Source organism: Phoenix dactylifera, chromosome 17, assembly GCF_009389715.1.
Source record: "Phoenix dactylifera cultivar Barhee BC4 chromosome 17, palm_55x_up_171113_PBpolish2nd_filt_p, whole genome shotgun sequence".
NCBI lineage: Eukaryota > Viridiplantae > Streptophyta > Magnoliopsida > Arecales > Arecaceae > Phoenix > Phoenix dactylifera.
Genome location: NC_052408.1, coordinates 11,963,704 through 11,981,829, shown reverse-complemented (window position 1 = coordinate 11,981,829; position 18,126 = coordinate 11,963,704). Strand labels below are relative to the sequence as shown.

Genomic DNA, 18,126 nt, shown 5'->3' with positions numbered 1-18,126 from the left:
ATTTTTAGATTCTACTATAGTGTTGGGTTCCATAATATTAGATTCACATTTTAATACCAAGAATCTATAAGCAGCACTATTTAATGCATAACCAATAAATAAGCAATCAAAGGTTTTAGGTCCCAACTTTCTTTTCTTTGGTTCAGGTAATAAAACTTTGGCCAAACACCCCCACACTTTAAGATATGTAAGGTTAGGTACATGACCTTCCCAAAACTCATAGGGTGTCTTACCAGATTTTTTATAAGGTATTCTATTTTGAATGTGACAAGCAGAAAGAATAGCTTCCCCCCACAAATAAAGAGGTACTCCTGAGCTTATTAACATAGCATTCATCATTTCTTTTAGAGTTCTATTTTTACGTTCAGCAACTCCATTAGATTCAGGAGAATATGGTGGGGTAATCTCATGGATTATACCTTTATCTTCACAAAATTTATTGAAGAGATTATACTCATATTCTCCTCCTCTATCAGTCCTTATTCTTTTAATTTTCTTATTAAATTTATTTTCTACTTCAGTAACATATTGCTGAAATTTTTCAAAAGTTTCATCTTTAGTCCTAAGTAGATATACCTTAGTGTATCTAGAATAATCATCAATAAAAGTTATGTAAAATCTTTTTCCTCCTCTAGTTGGAGTGTTTTTCAAATCTCCTAAATCAGAATGTATTAATCCAAGTAATTCAGTTTCTCTTTCTATTGACTTATGACTCTTTTTAGTAGATTTAGATTCTACACATACTTCACATTTATCATTCACATTTCCAAAGGTAATATTATTTAACAAGCCTAGGTCTTTCATTTTCTTGATATAAGAAAAATTAACATGTCCTAATCTACCATGCCATACATCAACAGAATCAATCAAATAAGCAAAAGATGATGCATTTTCATTCATAGTTTCGGTTACATTCAAGACAAATAAACCCTGGTTACAATAACCCTTCCCAATGAAAACATTGTTCTTAGTCATTACAATTTTATCAGACTCAAAATACACTTTAACTCCAGCCTTTCCTAATAAAGAAACAGATACTAAGTTCCAACGGATATTAGGAACATGCAGCACATCATTCAGGGAAAGGACTTTTCCTGATGTTAGCTTGAGGAGTACTTTTCCTTTGCCAACCACTGGCGAGGGTCTCGAATCACCCATGAACACTTGTTCCTCGCCTTCATTCAATGGAGTGTAGGAAGTAAACGCACTTCTATTTCCACAAATATGTCTGGTAGCCCCAGAGTCTACCACCCAGTCCTTTGCTCCCATAACCATGTTGGTTTCAAACACAACTGCTGCAATAATATCTGTCTCCACCAAGTTAGCATTTGGTTTAGCAGATATATCATTCCTTTTTCTAAACCTGCATTGATTAGCATAATGTCCAGGTTTTCCACAAACAAAACAAGTTCCTTTTCTTTTAAAACCTGGACCTTGGAACTTAGGTTTCTTATCATTTTTGAGATAAGGCTTCTTGGACTTTGAACGAGACCCACCTGGTTTGCTGACTATAACATTGGCTTTTGAAGTCATTTCCTTGGCCAATTGTTCTCGGTCTCTGACTCGATTTTGTTCTTCTATTCTAATATGAACAATAACATCTTCAAGACTCATATGTTTCCTTTTGTGCTTCATGCTATTTTTATAATGTTTCCAAGACTCAGGTAATTTTTCAATCAAACAGCCGGCTAGGAAAACTTCTTGAAGCATTATATCTTCATTTTTAAGATCAGTGACTAATCTATGAAAATCATGTATTTGGGATGACACATCCCTATCCTCGGACATTTGAAAGTGCAGAAAATTTCCTATAGCATATTTCTGTACTCCAGCATCTTCTAACACATATTTTTTATTTAGATTTTCCCAAATTTCTGCAGCTTCTTTGTATGAACAGTAGACATCAAAAAGTTCATTGGACAGTGTACTCAGAATTGTGTGTCTACAGATTTTATTTCCATGTTCCCACTCTTTGAATTTAGTGTCAAAATCTTCAGACCCTTCTATCGGTTTTGACTGATTTAAATACTGAGCAAAATTAAGCATATCCAATGCAGAATAAACACGTTCTTGCCATCTCTTAAAATACATACCATTGAAACTCTCAATTTTAGAAGTATCAGGAATTGATCTAGCAGTAATCATAGCAGAATCCATGCCGATCTATTCTTAAGATTGTAAGAAAAATAATAGATGAAAGAAGGAAGAACTTATCAGTTGAGGCGTGATTTCACTGTCCTTAAGAATAGATCGCGCCCCTCGGAGATTGAATCTCGGTGTAGCAGGTAATGGCGGCCTATCCTCCAGGATACAACAACTGGATCACTCCAAGCGTACACTCGCAGATGAAGTGACGGTCGAACAGCCCAGAACCGCGCTCTTGGAATGACAACAGAGAAGAAAACAGGGAGACTCTTCTCGGGAACAAGAAACAGAGAGAGGATAGGTTGGATTAGATAACTCTATCGGATCTGATAGGGTTTAAAAAGAAATGAAGAGGCGTATTTAAAAGACACATCGTTTTATGTTTTTAAAGACGCGACGAGACGCGACGTTTTATCAAGAGATAACCAAAGAGCTGTTTTAAAGACGCGACGTTTTATTCAAAACAATTCAAAAAAATAAAACGGCAAAAAGAAAGGCAGGGGGGGGGGGGGTCCCCCTGCGCGTGATAATCGCAACGCGCCCGGTTAAACGTTTCCGGATCGGATTCGCCAATTTTGGCTTGGACCTCCATTGGGCTCATGCGCGCGTGGGCTACTTTCTTTCTTTGCTTCACCAAGTTAGAAAGGCTGAATACTACATAAAGACCTTTTAAGTTTTATCTCTTTCCAATGTGGGACTAAAGGAAGTACACTAAACAAAAAGGCAAAAAGCAAAGAAGGGCAGAATTGGAATTTTAAAATATTCCAACAGTTGGTAGGCATGGGAGTTCATTAATTGCTCAATATCAAACAAATCTTGGATATTGTCCTACTGTTTTTGATTTTAGAGTAAAAAAAATAAAATTAAAAAATAATTAGATGCGTGTTCCATCCCAAGAGTCTCACTCAATGTGAATAACTTGGACTAGTTTGAAACTCAAATTCAGAATTTTCACTTGAAGAGAATTCTCAATTACGTAAAAATTAAATAGGCTGAATCCTTGGACAGACGCCACTTAAAATTCAAATCCAGAATCTATGACTTATAAGAAGATAGGTATCATCACCAAGATAAGTATCGGCATCCCATTGGATCTTTTGCAAGTGGGACACTTTGCAAGTAACACCATATTGTTCAGAAAACAAAAAAAATATAATCATTTTTTTTTCCTACTTGCAGTTTATGTAGTTTATTTTAGATTTACCATTCATTTGCTATGCTACTTAATGAAATAAAATATAAAAATAACCAGAAAAGAAGCTACAAAAGATACACTATAAATGAATGAAATAGTTTTTTTTCTTTGTAGTGCATCACAAGGCTAAACATTAAGAATCCTATTGAATAAACGAGAACTCAAATCAACTCTCACATTCTTAACAAGGGCTGGAGGATAGAGATCCGTCCATGTAATAGATCATGTGGCTTGAACCCCTTCTTTGAAAATTCAGCCTGCCAATTGATTGACTTCCTTGCATACGCAAGCACATAACATAAACAACAAGGGTTCAAGGTTGGATTGCATGTAGATGTGGGTGTGGTAAGAGCTTTGTTGATAGCCTCTATACCACTCTAGAGTGCCCTTCAATCCAAAATCTTTGAAGCACGAAGATTGATCCTTGCAAACCGGACTTCATCTCAAGCACCATGTAGCTCTGCATCTACCAGTCTAATAGAGTGAAGATGTCTCAATCCTCCAACCAATATACTCCCATTCTCACCTCTATTGACAGCCACAACCCACCAAGAAGAATTCTCTTGGAGGGGCCCATCAAAATTAACCTTTACTACTGAGCTTTGGAAAATTCGAATTAAAAGCAAGAGTAGTAGTAGAAGATATCAATACGTTAGTGATTCCCAAGAGATCAGCTTCAATAGGTCAGCTTATGAGGTAATAATCCTATCGTAATGCTCCTTCAGTTCAAGTGGGACAACAAATTCTTGTTCGATTTTGTTGTGTACTTTTGAACACTTACTCAGCCCTTGACAACTATATTTCAAGCATAATATAGGCCACAAAGGACCTCGAAAACTTGACCAACAAACCTGTAACGACCTAAGCTTCATCCAAAAAGGCTAACCAAAAGATGTTATTTGGTTTTTTTGGTTGTGAATATGTACCTAAGATCTACCCAATACATGGTCGAATAGGACTAAATATATGCCTGCATGGGTCTTTACAAACTCTCCTCATTTAAGTCCAAGCTCATCACCAAGTTAAGGGTCTAAGTCCATTTAAATTCAATCACAAGTACTACAAATCCAATCACAAGTATTATAAATTTAATCACAAATATTACAATTAGCTCGTAGTTAACCTAATTTATAAACACATAAGATCTTACCTAAAAAGGTTGTCTAGAAGGTATTATTTGGATTCCTTGGCCTTGTGTAATTATCCAAAATCTATATGGTGCATAGCCGATGTGGGATTAAATACGAGCTATACATAGGTCTTAACATACTCTACTCTTTAAGCCTTGGTGTCCTCACTAGTATATAGGTCTAACTCTATTCAAATTCAATCACAAATACCGCAATCAGTTCAAAATGGAAGCACATTGTATCTAGGAGGCCCTAAGATGTACCTACATTGGAGGGATACTTTTTTATGGAATAGCATGAAAACAAATATTGCTCAGTATATCTACCAGTGTTTACTAAGCCATCTAAATCTTAGATGACAGGCTGAGGGTCTATGTCTTGGACTTAGGAGATGCATGGGAAAGTCCTTAGTCAAAAATAGAGTTTTTTTGCAATAATAGTTATGAAGCAAGTATTCGGAGGGTTCTTTTTGAGACATTATCCACCAGGAAGTGCAAGTCTTCTATTTGTTGGGATGGTGTGAAAAAGAGGAATTATTGGATGCATAGTTACTGCAACGAACTATGGAAAAGGTGCAACTTTTCAGGTTGTGGCTTTGCATAGCTCAAAGCAGGTAGAAAAGTTATGAAAACTAGAGTTGGAATTTTAAGTAGAGGATCATATTTTTCTAAGGTTATCTCCTATTGAAGGTGATAATATTTGGGATTCGCAATAAATTGAACCGTAAGTATGTGGATCCATTTGGAATATTAGATAGGGTAGGAAAGATAGCATATCGATTGATATTACTACCAGCTCTATCAAGCTTACACAATGTGTTTAATGTGTTGATATTAGGGAAGCATGCGCTGAACCCTAGCCATGTATTAGAATATAAGTTGCTACAACTTCATGAGAATGTGACCTACGAGCAGCACCCAGTATGGAATGTGGATAGGAAGGATCAAATCTTTGAGGAATGGAATCATTCATTATGTAAAAGTTCAATGAAATAATCACACCAAAAGGAAGACTACTTGGGAGCTCGAAGATGAGATGAAAGCTAAGTACCCTCAAGTTTTTGAAACTTCTAGTAAGTTAATTTCAAGGGTGGAATTATTTTTAATAAGAAAAGAATAAAATTACTAGTCTATCTACATCGACTTGGACCAGACCAACACAACCTGTATCTTGAGCATGTGCTTTGCATGTGATGGAGCCCTATCAAGACTCCCAATGAGAGTCAAAAAGCTTGACAACTCCTGTTGGAGTCAGAGTTCCAAAGGCCGCCGAAGGTACGAAAGAGTTGGCTGTGCTCATGCCAGAGCAGTGTGAGCAGCCGATGCACCACCAAAAAAAAATAAAAGAAAAGAAAAAAAAGTAAAAAGAAAAAAGTAACCAAGAAGATCAATTATTTCTATTTAAGAGTTTGAGGGTCCTTCCATACGGATGTAGTCATACATAATTCCCTGAAAAGGGCTCTGGCTGTTAGGCTGAGTGAGAAATATCGTATTATCACCTTGAACGAGCCAATTATTTTGTATATTGATATTGTACAACCAATACAATCCATGGATTCCATGTCTTGCAATTGCATTATCCTTGCCATTCAGCTCTGCTGTAAAGTGAGGAGGATTTGCTTTCAAGTTGTTAAAATGAACCTTAGCCAAACATAGAGATCAAGTTAGTTCATCCCAATATAGTTATCACGTCATAAATTTGAGTGAGAAAGTTTCATGAGCATACTTGTAGTTTAGAATGAGTAGCAGATGCAAGTGCTACTCGAAGATTATAACTTCCAGATGGATTAACACTATCAAGATGAAACTTAATCTGCCACGTGGTTGGTTTATATGAGTTCTGATCAGTCTTCCTGAAAGGTAAGAACAATTACAAATCAATTTCATTCAATGCTGACGCAAAGATGTAATCTGGAAGGAACTTATTACTTGATAATGAGAGAAAATCATAATTAGTTCAAACGTTTACAGAAACAGACGTGAAGAAGACAAAAGAACTTGTCCAACTTGGTGCTAATGCTGTAATTATTTTATATGCATTTGTAAATGTGGGAAGGCAACATGTCAAACACTAAAAACACATATATCTAATTATATATAGTAAAATTGTCCAATGTTTATCAAAAGAAGGATCAGTTCCAATTTTGTTTTGCTTGCCCACACATCATAAGTCGCAAATGATTAACCATGAAAATACTAAATGGCGAATCAAAATAAATGCCATTCTAAAGCTTGAAAATTGAAATAGCCAAGTATTTGCAAATTTGAAGTCTATTTACAACCATATAAGTAATTACAAGGCAGAAGAGTATTAACAACATAATTTGGCAACTAAGATCAAACCAACCAAATGAAGAAATTAGGGTGTTAAAAAAGATAAGTCAGCCAGTGAACCTATAATTTTCTTCAAAATTGTTGAGCTGAATCTCCTTTGAAAAGAGCATAAATTAAGGTTGAGGAAATATTACCTGGTAACTTGAGCAAAGAACCAATCATTCTTATAGTCGCTTTCACCAATTGTATAGACAAGATCTCTGTTTGGATATAAATCTGCATATCTCTCCCATAGACCATATTGTCTAAATCTGTAAAAGCAATGCCGGAGATTCTGTTTAATAATAAAATAAAGTACCAATTAAGAATACGGCAGGTGTTCGACCCTAAAATAGGACATGATGATATCAAGTACAGCCCTTTTTTGAGAAATAATCGCATCAAGTAGAGTCAAAGCGAAAAAGGTTGCCCTTCCTATGCCAATGCTGATCTCCAAAAATGAAACTACACTACTTTTGAATAGCTAATATATACAACCTATCAGCTGAATCATTGATGTAGAGTCTGTTAACATATTTGAGATTTGGATTTGGAATATAGAATTCAGCAGCAGAACGGTCAGGGATGCCTATTTCCCATAAGGTGACACCATCTCTTGGTGGTTCAAAAACAAGGTCACCCAAATCAACATTATTTCCTGTTTACAGAGGTTCAGAAATCATGCCATAACAGATAATAATAATCAAATGATCACTAAAAGAACAATGCATATGGTTAATGTACAATAACCTGAGGTGATTGTTATAGTTGCATTATATTTGTAATCCCCAATAAAGCCAGGAACCCATGCATAAAGATTATATTGTCCAGTTCGGACATTTCTAATTGAGAAACTCCCATTGGCATCTGCTCTGGTCCAAAATTGGTATCCCTGATAGAATCAAAGTACATAAGATACTAAGATATGTTCATTTATGGCCCGAGCTTTGCTAAAACAAAAATAGAACCTAAAAATATCATTATGCATTTTTTTAATAAAAAAAACATAAACTTAAATGGTTAACCTTGCATTCTCTTTGCCACGATCCTGCTTCTCCTGGTAGAGCCAAACCAACATAAGAACCATTTGCATCTATGTCTTCCCCATGTATGTACCTGTGGATAACATCCCAATTTAATTATATGAAAATCATTGCACCAACCAATAAGCCCATTATTATGCCTATTATCCCTAGGGACTAATGCAAACCATGCAAATCCTTACGCGAAAAGAATTTTTTTCTTCACCACACAAGAATAATATTAGGCTGTGTAAATGTATGAGAAAAAAATAACAATCAGGACTAGATGAATTGAATTTTTATGCTCTTCAATATATGAAACTGAAAGAGCTAGTAAACTTTGAAGAAAAATATATGAAGTGGAGAACCAGACCTACCTATCTCGAACTAGTAGTTTACCACTAACAGAACCTCTTTCTGAGCTCTTTTGGAAGTCCTTTGAACCCGGAAAGCTATAAGGCCAACTCTTGACTTCTCTCTGCATCTGAAAATATAGAATAGAAGCAAGGAAGTGTAAGCATGATCCAATTACATCTACTATTAATTATAGCACTACCTCCCATGTGTAAATTCATTATGAATTCATGCATTTACTTTAAAAAATGCTCATTTAATTCCTTAATAGTACTATAATTTTAAAACAGTTGCTCAAATTCAAATTTTGTTCAGAAAAATTGAATACTTAGCAAGAATATTTTAGAATTTGGAATAACACAGAAAACCATGCACATAAATATTCAGACAATGTTTTTGGCACACAATGGTTTGTTTCAATAACAAAAGTTAGTCTACATGTATAATTGTCAAGCCATTGTAAAACTTTCATCAAATAGTTTATCCTTTTCACTATTAGCATTTTTGGAAAAGTTAAAGTGGGATCTGATGGAAGAATCATCCATTCGAACATTCAGAGAACACTTCTCAAGGTTCAAAAATTGAAAATACTCCCAAAAAATGCATGATGCGGCCACTAGGACCCAGCTGTTCGCAAGAAAAACCAGCAATTGAATTATCAAATTGGCTAGCATTTTCAAAGTTAATATGGTAGTAGAGGACGACCTCGATTAATAAACACTGCAAGACAGCTCTTCATTTCTAATATGCTAATAAGATTATATAATAACCTGCATTTTTGCATCCTGCCAGAGCGCCTTTGGATTTTTCCCATCTGAAGCGGAATTAAGGTAAACAAACACAGGGCCAAAAACTTTTTTCCAGTACTCTCCATACCTGAATTTAAGTACTTCCCCGGAGTAGTGAGAGCTAACAAACATCTGAATACAGCAAGAATACATAGAATATCAAATATTTATAAGATCTTCAAATGATAGGCATAAAATGCAGCAAAACCAAAAAACAAAAATTTCAGTCATTGTATCAGAAAGAGTCTTTATTGAGCAGTAACAAGTGCGATGGAATTTAATCTAAACACAGTATTGTAGACATTGACATGGAAGAAACAGATATATCTTAGATGACATGCATTTTGCGTTAAGTCATCAACTATCACATAAGAATCATGATTTGAGAATAAAGGGAGCAACATTTTGAAGCCAAAAATATAACTCAAGATATTGTATTTTCAACCGAAGATAGAGGTGTGTGTTGAGTATAGGGAGGGAAAACCCAACCAAAGAATGTATGCACCAAATCCTTGGGAAAATGCTTTCCAGGACTCAACCACAGAACCCCCTCCATTTGAAGGAGGGATACATGTATAGGGCTATGGCCACCTTGCTATATTGCCTCACATACAGATTAAGCAGATTGAAGACAGAGAAATTAAACCAACAAGGCCATAATTGTAAATGATGAAATTAATTTTTAGGCAGAGGAAATGATATTTCAGGCATATTACAAACTCTAAATTTCTAGATCAAGTACTTTCCTTAAACTATCAATAAATATTTATTACAACAATTTTAGCTGAAAAGCTTTTTTTTTTTTGAGGGGCATCTTTTAGAAAACAAAAAATTGCGTAATCAAACACATAGATCTAAATCCAAAAAGGTATCGTATCCTTTCCATTTGTTATCGAAGTAGGTATCCTAAGGATAGTAAAGAGGAAAAAGAAAAGAAATATTGAATAACCACAAGAAGATTGAACTGCTGGCAATTGCAACATCAAATTATATATAGACGAATCACAAGCTAATCAAATGCGTAAGAACAACGTGAATGCTTTGTAAGTTGAAGTAAGTAGTAGGATCATCAATTGTCAGCTCGGTTGTGATGTAGTAATTATTGATGACACATAGCCAAATGCAAATACTTGTAGAATTCTCTATATGTTCTCGTTAATTTTTGCATGTCTTCTCATTTGGTATGCAAGCAAAAGTGTCATATAATCTATATTATAATTTACTTAACCAGGGAGGTGTGCGACAATTCAATGTACTTTAAGTTGTAAATGATGCTAATGGGACTTGAGTCCATGGTTTGCACCACTCTCATCCTCAGCTCAGATGCTGGGAAAAGGTTTTTGGTCTGATCCTGCATGGTGGCATTGCTACTTTCTCAAAAAAAAAAAAAAAAAGTTATGAATAGGTCACTGAGACATATTAAGAGTATATACAAGAAGATGATTTGAAGAAATTTCAACAATAATAACATATTGATGTTACATGTTCTTCGGCCTTCCATAATGTATATGATGTTTTGATAGGACCATTGTGTCTGAAGTTTTCTGTTGTAAAGGAGAATCTGAAGCTAAAAAACTTGAATTAGAAAAGTTATAATACTCACAGCAAGGGTTGTAGGACCAACATGAGAGGTTAGATCTTGCTTAAGAGGTCCTCCCGTTCGGAATTCATCACTGGGAGTGATTTGCCAAAAGCCAATTGGAGGATCAAAACTTATCCATCCATGGACCTTGTTGTCTTGATCTTCACAGGAGTATTGATACTTGTCATCCACCTTGACAGACATTTTCTTAAATCAGATGCCATGAAAATGAAAATAATAAGCTTGTAATAAAGGTTTTCTATAATATCTTTAGCTTACATCTCCTTTGAGTTGCGGATTAATTGGATTAGTGAGGAGAACAGCCTCAGGGTATGCTAACTGCTGACATCTTTCAGGCGTACGATCTTCAGGCATGGGCATAATTCTCTGCTTGTTGTCTGATATTGCCATATAGTGGAACCTATAAATGCATACAAAATGGATTACCACATCCTCAAAGAAATATAAAGTAAAATGAGCTGAGAGTAAATGAGCAAACCTAGTACATTTGTTAAGATGGTTAAACTAGAAATCAACTGCCATTATATGCAAGCTAAGTTAATGAACGTTTGTTCCATACTCTGGGACATAAACAATTAAGATGAAAAAGGATGAGCTTTGGTGCAACAGTAAAGTTTATTGGAACCCAAGATCTCACTCAAAATAGCTAGCCAAAAAGTATTTTTGAGTTCTTTAGTTATGTATAAGTATCCAAAATCTTCTCAGCGAATAAATGATGTGTGAGTAAATATACGCCCGTACGGGTCCTGACATATTTTTTCTGTTCAAGCCATGGCGTCTTCATTAGACTAAGGGTTCAAATCCATTCAAATCTAATTATAAGCACCATGATCGGCCCGTGGTCAACCTCCATGAACCTATGCTGCGGTGTCCCCTAGTTTACATAGGCTATGGGTCGAGTTCACTCTGATGCAATTTGTCATGACCCAAGATTTTACCTAAAATAGCTAGCCGGAAGGTATTTTTTGGATTCACCGAGGCGGATTAGGGCCCTTCGTAGGGATCAACTCGGGTTCGTAGGTCAAATCGATGGAACTCGATTCATGGATCCATGAGTCCTTTTAGAGAGAGAGAAAGGGAAGGTTCTCTCTCTTCCTCCTCTTCTTCTCTTCTTTCTTTCTTCTTTGTTCATGGCAAATGGTGGACCGGTGGCTGTCATGGCCGTGGTCCGGCAAGGACGCAGCAGGCGTCGATAAAGGGCAGTGGAGAGTGGCCACTGGCAACGGCTCGTCAGCTGAAATTAGCCCAACATAGGGCCGAACAGGGGTAGGGACTTAGCTCGATGATTGTCGGGTCCTAGCTCGCTCGCTGGCTGCTGGGGCTCCGGCCCCGGCTGGAGGCTGGTGTAGAGAAGGGGCTGAGGGCTTCGATGAACGTCGATGGTGGCAGTGGTCTGAACAAGAGGAAAGAAGGTGGAAACAGAGTAAAACAGGGGTCCTTTTCTCCGAGAAGTTTTCGGGTGATTTCTCTGCTGGCGGCCATGAATCCTCGTCATTCGAAAAAGAAAAAGGAAAGGAGAAAAAGATCGGAGTGTTACCTAGGCTCCAAAGGCACCGACAACCTTGATTTCTGGTGAGCACAATAATGGGTAGCTACAATTTCGAAGCAAGAGAGAGAAGAAGATGCTATCACCATTTTGGAGGGCATTAGAGGGGAGGAGGATTAAATAGATGATGTCTCTGAGTTTTAGATGAACTCGAATGGCCTCCGATCCCGCCAGAATTGGAAGAGGAAGAAGGCTCCTCTTTCTCCAAAGTGAAACGGGGCACAGTTAGCCCCTAATGGGCCATGGCCTCTTCAGACCAGCCCACAATCTCGCTTTATGTGCGGGCCGGCTAATGGACAAGGCACTTACAAAGTTGCTCTACTGTGACCTTACAGGTTCGAAATATAAAAACAACCTCTCTACTTGGGAGGGTAAAGTTGCATATATTCGACCCTCCTCGAACTCCATGATGACAAGCCTTGTGCACTGAGTATGTTTTATAAGCAACTGAGATTAAAAATCACATTGGGTAGGATCTAATGATTTATCCAAGCAACTGCATATCACTAACTTATTAAAACATTCTTCATTTATGTAAAACCTTATGGACGATATTGGAAATCTACTTACTTGTCTTTGTTAAGCCTGAAAACAACCCTGATTTCCGCTATATCAAAGTCAGGCCATCCTTTCTGGTGTTCAAAGATTGCATAGGTGTAAAATCCTGAGCTGCCGCGGAGCATTACAAACCTAGAAGCTTTTGTAACTATCAATATCTTGTAACCTTTTTCAATTGCAAGAGGAGAATGGATGAGTGGAACTTGATGCACCTTTTGTCTATGTTTAAGGGGACAAGTGTGCCATTGAGTGATGGAGTCCACGTTCTTGTGAATGAAACCTCTACCTGCTCTTCACTCTGAAATATTATTCTAAATTTCGTTCCTTTTATCCTGTAAGACAATTTAGATGATCAACCATTATGAAATTTCATGTTAAATTCTATGGTAGAAAAAAAAAACGCAGAGGAAGAGATTCGCTCACTTATCAAATATACCGTAGGCTTTAGTTCCGTCCCAGACCAGATCCCAATACCTAAATGCTCCATGGAAGCATGATTTAGTGACTACTTCAAAATATTGTATCTTTACAAGAGAAAATAGCATCGATATCAGTCCTAAGTTCATGCAAATTGTATCACTAAAGTGATACTTGGTCTAATCTTATCCCCACTTGAGAACCAGCTCTATAAACCATAAGAAGTTAGTAGGTGAGTTTTGGGACTCCATATACAGATTTTCAAAATCCCAATATCTGTAATGTACATTAAGTGAAAAGAAACTTGGCATTCAAAATAATGTTGAAAATACATCAAAAGTCTGCGAAAGATTTCAGAAAATAACCAATTTATGAAGCAGTTTATTAGAACCATAAGTTCCTACATAAGGCTGTATTTGGATTTTGATTTTTTTAAAAAAAATTTAATTTCCTATAACACCTTTTTCTTTAATTTTTGAATCAAGAAAACCTTGGTAGGAGTTTCATTGCTAAATGGAGAAAAATCCAAACATAAAAACATTTAGATGACCAGGAGGTGAAATCATCAAGTTCAAATTCCTTGCGAGATAAGAAATTTTCAGTTTCATAGCTTTGCATTGGGTATATCCTCATAAAAACAACCCAATTTTATAAAACCATAGATCATTTTTTTTAATGAAAAGGGTAAAAATGCAAATATCATGATTCCATATTACACCAACAAGCATCCATGGAACAACTAACACAAAGAAAAAAATGCTTATAGCATCAATATCCAATATTTCATTTCACAAGTCATGCTATATTCTCAAAATTTAGGCATTGTAGGATATACAAAACTTCAGAATAACCTAGTTTTTGAATAGATCCAAACTAAATAGAGATTCAGAGATTATTGTAACCATGATGCCACCTACCCTCTGCTGTCTTCTCTATTGTGAACTTCCATCAGATTATCAACACCATTATATCGAACACCCGTCATCATCCCCTCATGCTTCGACAGCTTCAATTGGAGAATGCCATTATCTATGATCACCTGCATTCATGCTCCATCAGCACCTCCTTTTACACATTCATAAAAAACTTGACATTCAATATATAATTCAAAAGCATGAAAACCAATTCAGAGAGTGAGCACGTACATATCCATTTCGAACAGCAAGGCTCACACCGGCCGGCGACCTGGCTTGCGAATCGTTGGAGAACTGCTGTCCGCTTGCATCAGTAAAAACCTATAATCAAAATGCCAATTTTTCAATGATTAAGAATAGCTAATTTAAATTATAGAATTTTTTTCTAATCAAGCTATGTACTAGATTTCCTCCACCGGACTCCATCACATGCCCAGAATAAGAATTTTGTACAACTTAGATTATAAATTGATCCACTTTTGATCTATTTCATGGTTGCATCATATGAACTAGTGGAGGTTTCCCACATCATCCATGGAAGTTGTTTTATGGTTCGATTTAATTGGTTCAACTAATCAATGATGGGTGATGATTGAATATGAGACACATTAGCAGCCATGTTGCGTAGCTAACAGAAAATGGTGGATGATTTAGATACTAAGCAGAAGCACGAAATATATGGATTTGAAATTTACTGCATTATAAGAGTTGAAGCAAGCAATTTAAATTTTTTTTTTCGGAGTATACATGTTTATAAAATCTAAAGAATAACCAATCTTGATATAGAAACATATTTGTACTGCTGAACATCAATTAAGCTTGTTTTTTAATCCTTGAATATATGATGAAACAATATAATTATTTGTCAACATATGATACACTTAAAATTTTTAAGCATAATTATGAATCCATGTTGCACTATAATTTAATTGCACATGGAAATTGGTAAGACACTAAATGGACAATTTAATCTTGAATATTTCTAGGAAATAATTATTCTTTATATCAAAGTTATAGCTTGATGACCAATAGTTTAATTTGACAAAATATTATACATCCATAGATTCAATTTTGCATGAGAAAAAACCACTATAAATATGTTAACATCAATTGTAGAGCTACTCAACATTTAAGTTACTATCAATTTATAGAGTAACTACAATGTGGTAATTTTTCCTTTGTAGCCATGAAAATAAAGCTAGAGCATTTCTGGTCTCTCAGCACATCCAAGATTAGTTAGACCTGAAACCCTTGATGTATAATATTTCTAGACCTCTACTTGTCACAATTAAGTGACTTAGCTAGTAGCTTCAAAAATAACCATTCTCCAGCACTGAAAAAAACAGTTGTTATGTTACTAGAGAGAGAGAGAGAGAGAGAAGAGTTTACAAGATTCAAACCTGAAATATTAAAATTGTTAGGAGTAACCAAAAAGGAGGCTTTTTAAGAGCATGCTGATCGGGCCCTGTTCTGTAATTTGCAAAAGCATGAACAAAAATGGGTTAGCCAATCATTAAGATAATTTGAGACCTGAAACAGTTCTGTAATTTTTTATCTGCATATAAATCAATTACATAGCATATAAATTAAACATGAAATGTGCAAAATGGAAATACGCAAGCATGTTTTTACATATAGGTCCCTTCTATCCATAGCTGTAAACACAGATTCATGACGGATTCCTTAAAAATTATGAATAGGTCATTTAATTGCTATGTTTCTGCAGTTGCATAACATCACAGATCTGGATTAGCCTTCAACCATAACTAGTTTGGTTCACCTGAGCTAGATATCAGATTAAATCCGCAAAATACCGCTTTACGATTTGGTCCCTTTCAGTCAGTATCCGTAGATACAGATTTACAGTCAGGTCCGTGCACCATTCTACAACAGCGGAAAAATTCAGTCTGATTAAAAAACCCAAAACGAATCAGGTCTGGTTCAACCGAGTTGGTTCACACCAGATAAATGGTTTTATAATATCGAAGGCCCAACCAACATAATGGATTTTATAACTTAAAAACCGAATAGATCAAATTTAAGAATATATATATATATATATATATATATATATATATATATATATATATATATATATATATATATATATAGGGGATTGATAACCTACTCTCTATTATGGTAGGTTATCAATCTACCCATTTTTCATTGGACAAAAAATACCCTTATTTTTTGTAACTTTTAAGGGTGCTTTATGTCTTTTTACAATCTCACATTTACTCACCCTCTTAACCCCTCCAATTAATGCTCTCCCTCTCTCTCTCTCATACATATACATATACATATGCATACATACATACATACACATACATACATACACACACATACATACATACACATACATACATACATACACGCATACATACATACATACACACATATACATAGATACATAGACATACATACATACATAGACATACATGCATACGTATGTATGTACATACATGCATACACACACCGGAGAGAGAGAGGGAGAGAGCATTAATTGGGGGTTGAGAGGGTGAGTTAATGTGAGATTGTAAAAGACATAAAGCACCCTTAAAAGTTAAAAAAATAAGGGTATTTTTTGTCCAATGAAAAATTGGTAGATTGATAACCTACCATAACAGAAAGTAGGTTATCAATCCCCATATAATGTGAGATTGTAAAAAGATATAAAGCACCCTTAAAAGTTACAAAAAATAAGGGTATTTTTTGTCCAATGAAAAATGGGTAGGTTGATAACCTACCATAACAGAGAGTAGGTTATCAATCCCCATATATATATATATATATATATATATATATATATATATATATATATATATATATATATATATATATATATATATATATATATAGGGTTATATCCATTAACATCAAATAGAACAGATTTAAACTACAACATCTTATAACAAAACAACCAAAAAAATCCAATACAATATTTATGATTTTTTTTTTTAATACTAAGGAAGGCAAAGGCTACCCAAGACTATTAAAAGAATTGATAATTACATAAAGGATGAGTCAGAAAGTAGAGAGTCTGTCAGATCAGAAGGTATCAATTGTAATCAAACAAACCCATGAAAAAGCAAAGAACATAGCAATCTGTTAGCTATGTATAAGTCAGAACAGAAACAAAAAGAAATAAAAATTGGGTCATGTTCTTCCTCCTTCCCTTTTTTTTCAATGGTATGAAATATAGCTATTGAGAGGAAAACAGTCTTTTATTATTATTATTTTCATTATTTTAACAGATTACAATAACGTACTTGATTTCTCTTTCTTGCTCGAAAAATCAACGATCGTTCTGCTTCTACTTAAGAACCGGACGTAGAGGAAAATGAGTCGATAAGACATGAAAACAAGGAAAAAGATAGAGAAAAGAAAAAATAAAAGAAAAAAAGAGAAAAATTAAGCTACATGCATGATCGGTGGCTCTGATGCCATAATATAACCTCTAAGGGGTAACAAGATGATGACTCATGGGGAGAAGATGAAACCATTATTTATTGATGCCAGTACCTTGTTGCAACACGAAAAGGAGGACTGGACATGCTCCTCGCGCCCACCAACACCATATCAGTTTCCTAGGCTGTCCAATATTGAGCCGGGGAGAATAACTAGATTATCATCGTCAACAACATTATTTATATTGTTAAAGATATCCATTTATAAGATGAGGAGGCAATAATTAGATACTTTTACCATACAGGCTATTTTTTGGATAATAATAAGAAATTAATACTATATATATAAGATGAGGCAACGTTGCTTGAAAATAAGATTAGGCTAAACCATTTATATTTTTGGCCATTAAAAGATACTTATTACTTGCTTGAACGTTACCAGGTGGCAAGAGAGGATTGTTGCAACTCACGAATTTGCTGCCAAACATAGAAATAAGTCGATTATGAAGTTGCCGAGTCAGAAGCTGTGGAGTTGATGAACTTTATATTTGCACCTTATGGGAGCCCCAAACCATTTTCATTTAGTCTTCCAAAAGAATAGCACCGTTTCAACGATTCTTTGGTTTGCCATGCATTCTCGCTAAGACAACCAGTGGCCGGGCAGGTCACAGTTTGATTTTTCATTTTTTTTGAACAAAACAAAAGGCAAAAACCAAAAATTTTCGCGAAAGGATG

General features: G+C 35.3%; 1 protein-coding gene across 1 annotated transcript; it reads right to left on the bottom strand.

Moving 5' to 3' along the window:
- Nucleotides 1-5,870: 5,870 nt before the first annotated feature.
- LOC103701175 (probable rhamnogalacturonate lyase B) lies at nucleotides 5,871-14,073 on the bottom strand. Its single transcript, XM_026802168.2, has 14 exons — nucleotides 13,988-14,073; nucleotides 13,077-13,127; nucleotides 12,866-12,985; nucleotides 12,666-12,785; nucleotides 10,808-10,949; nucleotides 10,550-10,720; nucleotides 8,929-9,078; nucleotides 8,182-8,288; nucleotides 7,808-7,898; nucleotides 7,533-7,674; nucleotides 7,281-7,440; nucleotides 6,938-7,054; nucleotides 6,196-6,322; nucleotides 5,871-6,110 (listed from the first exon to the last, which is right to left on the bottom strand). The coding sequence occupies exons 1-14, from the start codon at nucleotides 14,056-14,058 to the stop codon at nucleotides 5,871-5,873; spliced, it is 1,809 nt and encodes a 602-aa protein (XP_026657969.2). The 5' UTR covers nucleotides 14,059-14,073.
- Nucleotides 14,074-18,126: the final 4,053 nt, after the last annotated feature.

What these genes read in the sequence shown, in the direction of transcription:
- LOC103701175 (XM_026802168.2), bottom strand. Translation starts at nt 14,058, where the DNA reads ATGATGACGGGTGTTCGATATAATGGTGTTGATAATCTGATGGAAGTT. An exon ending in GCCTACGGTATATTTGATAA is followed by an intron (nt 12,986 to 13,076) that starts GTGAGCGAATCT and finishes ATTGTCTTACAG; the next exon opens with GATAAAAGGAACGAAATTTA. An exon ending in AACTATAACAATCACCTCAG is followed by an intron (nt 7,441 to 7,532) that starts GTTATTGTACAT and finishes CTCTGTAAACAG; the next exon opens with GAAATAATGTTGATTTGGGT.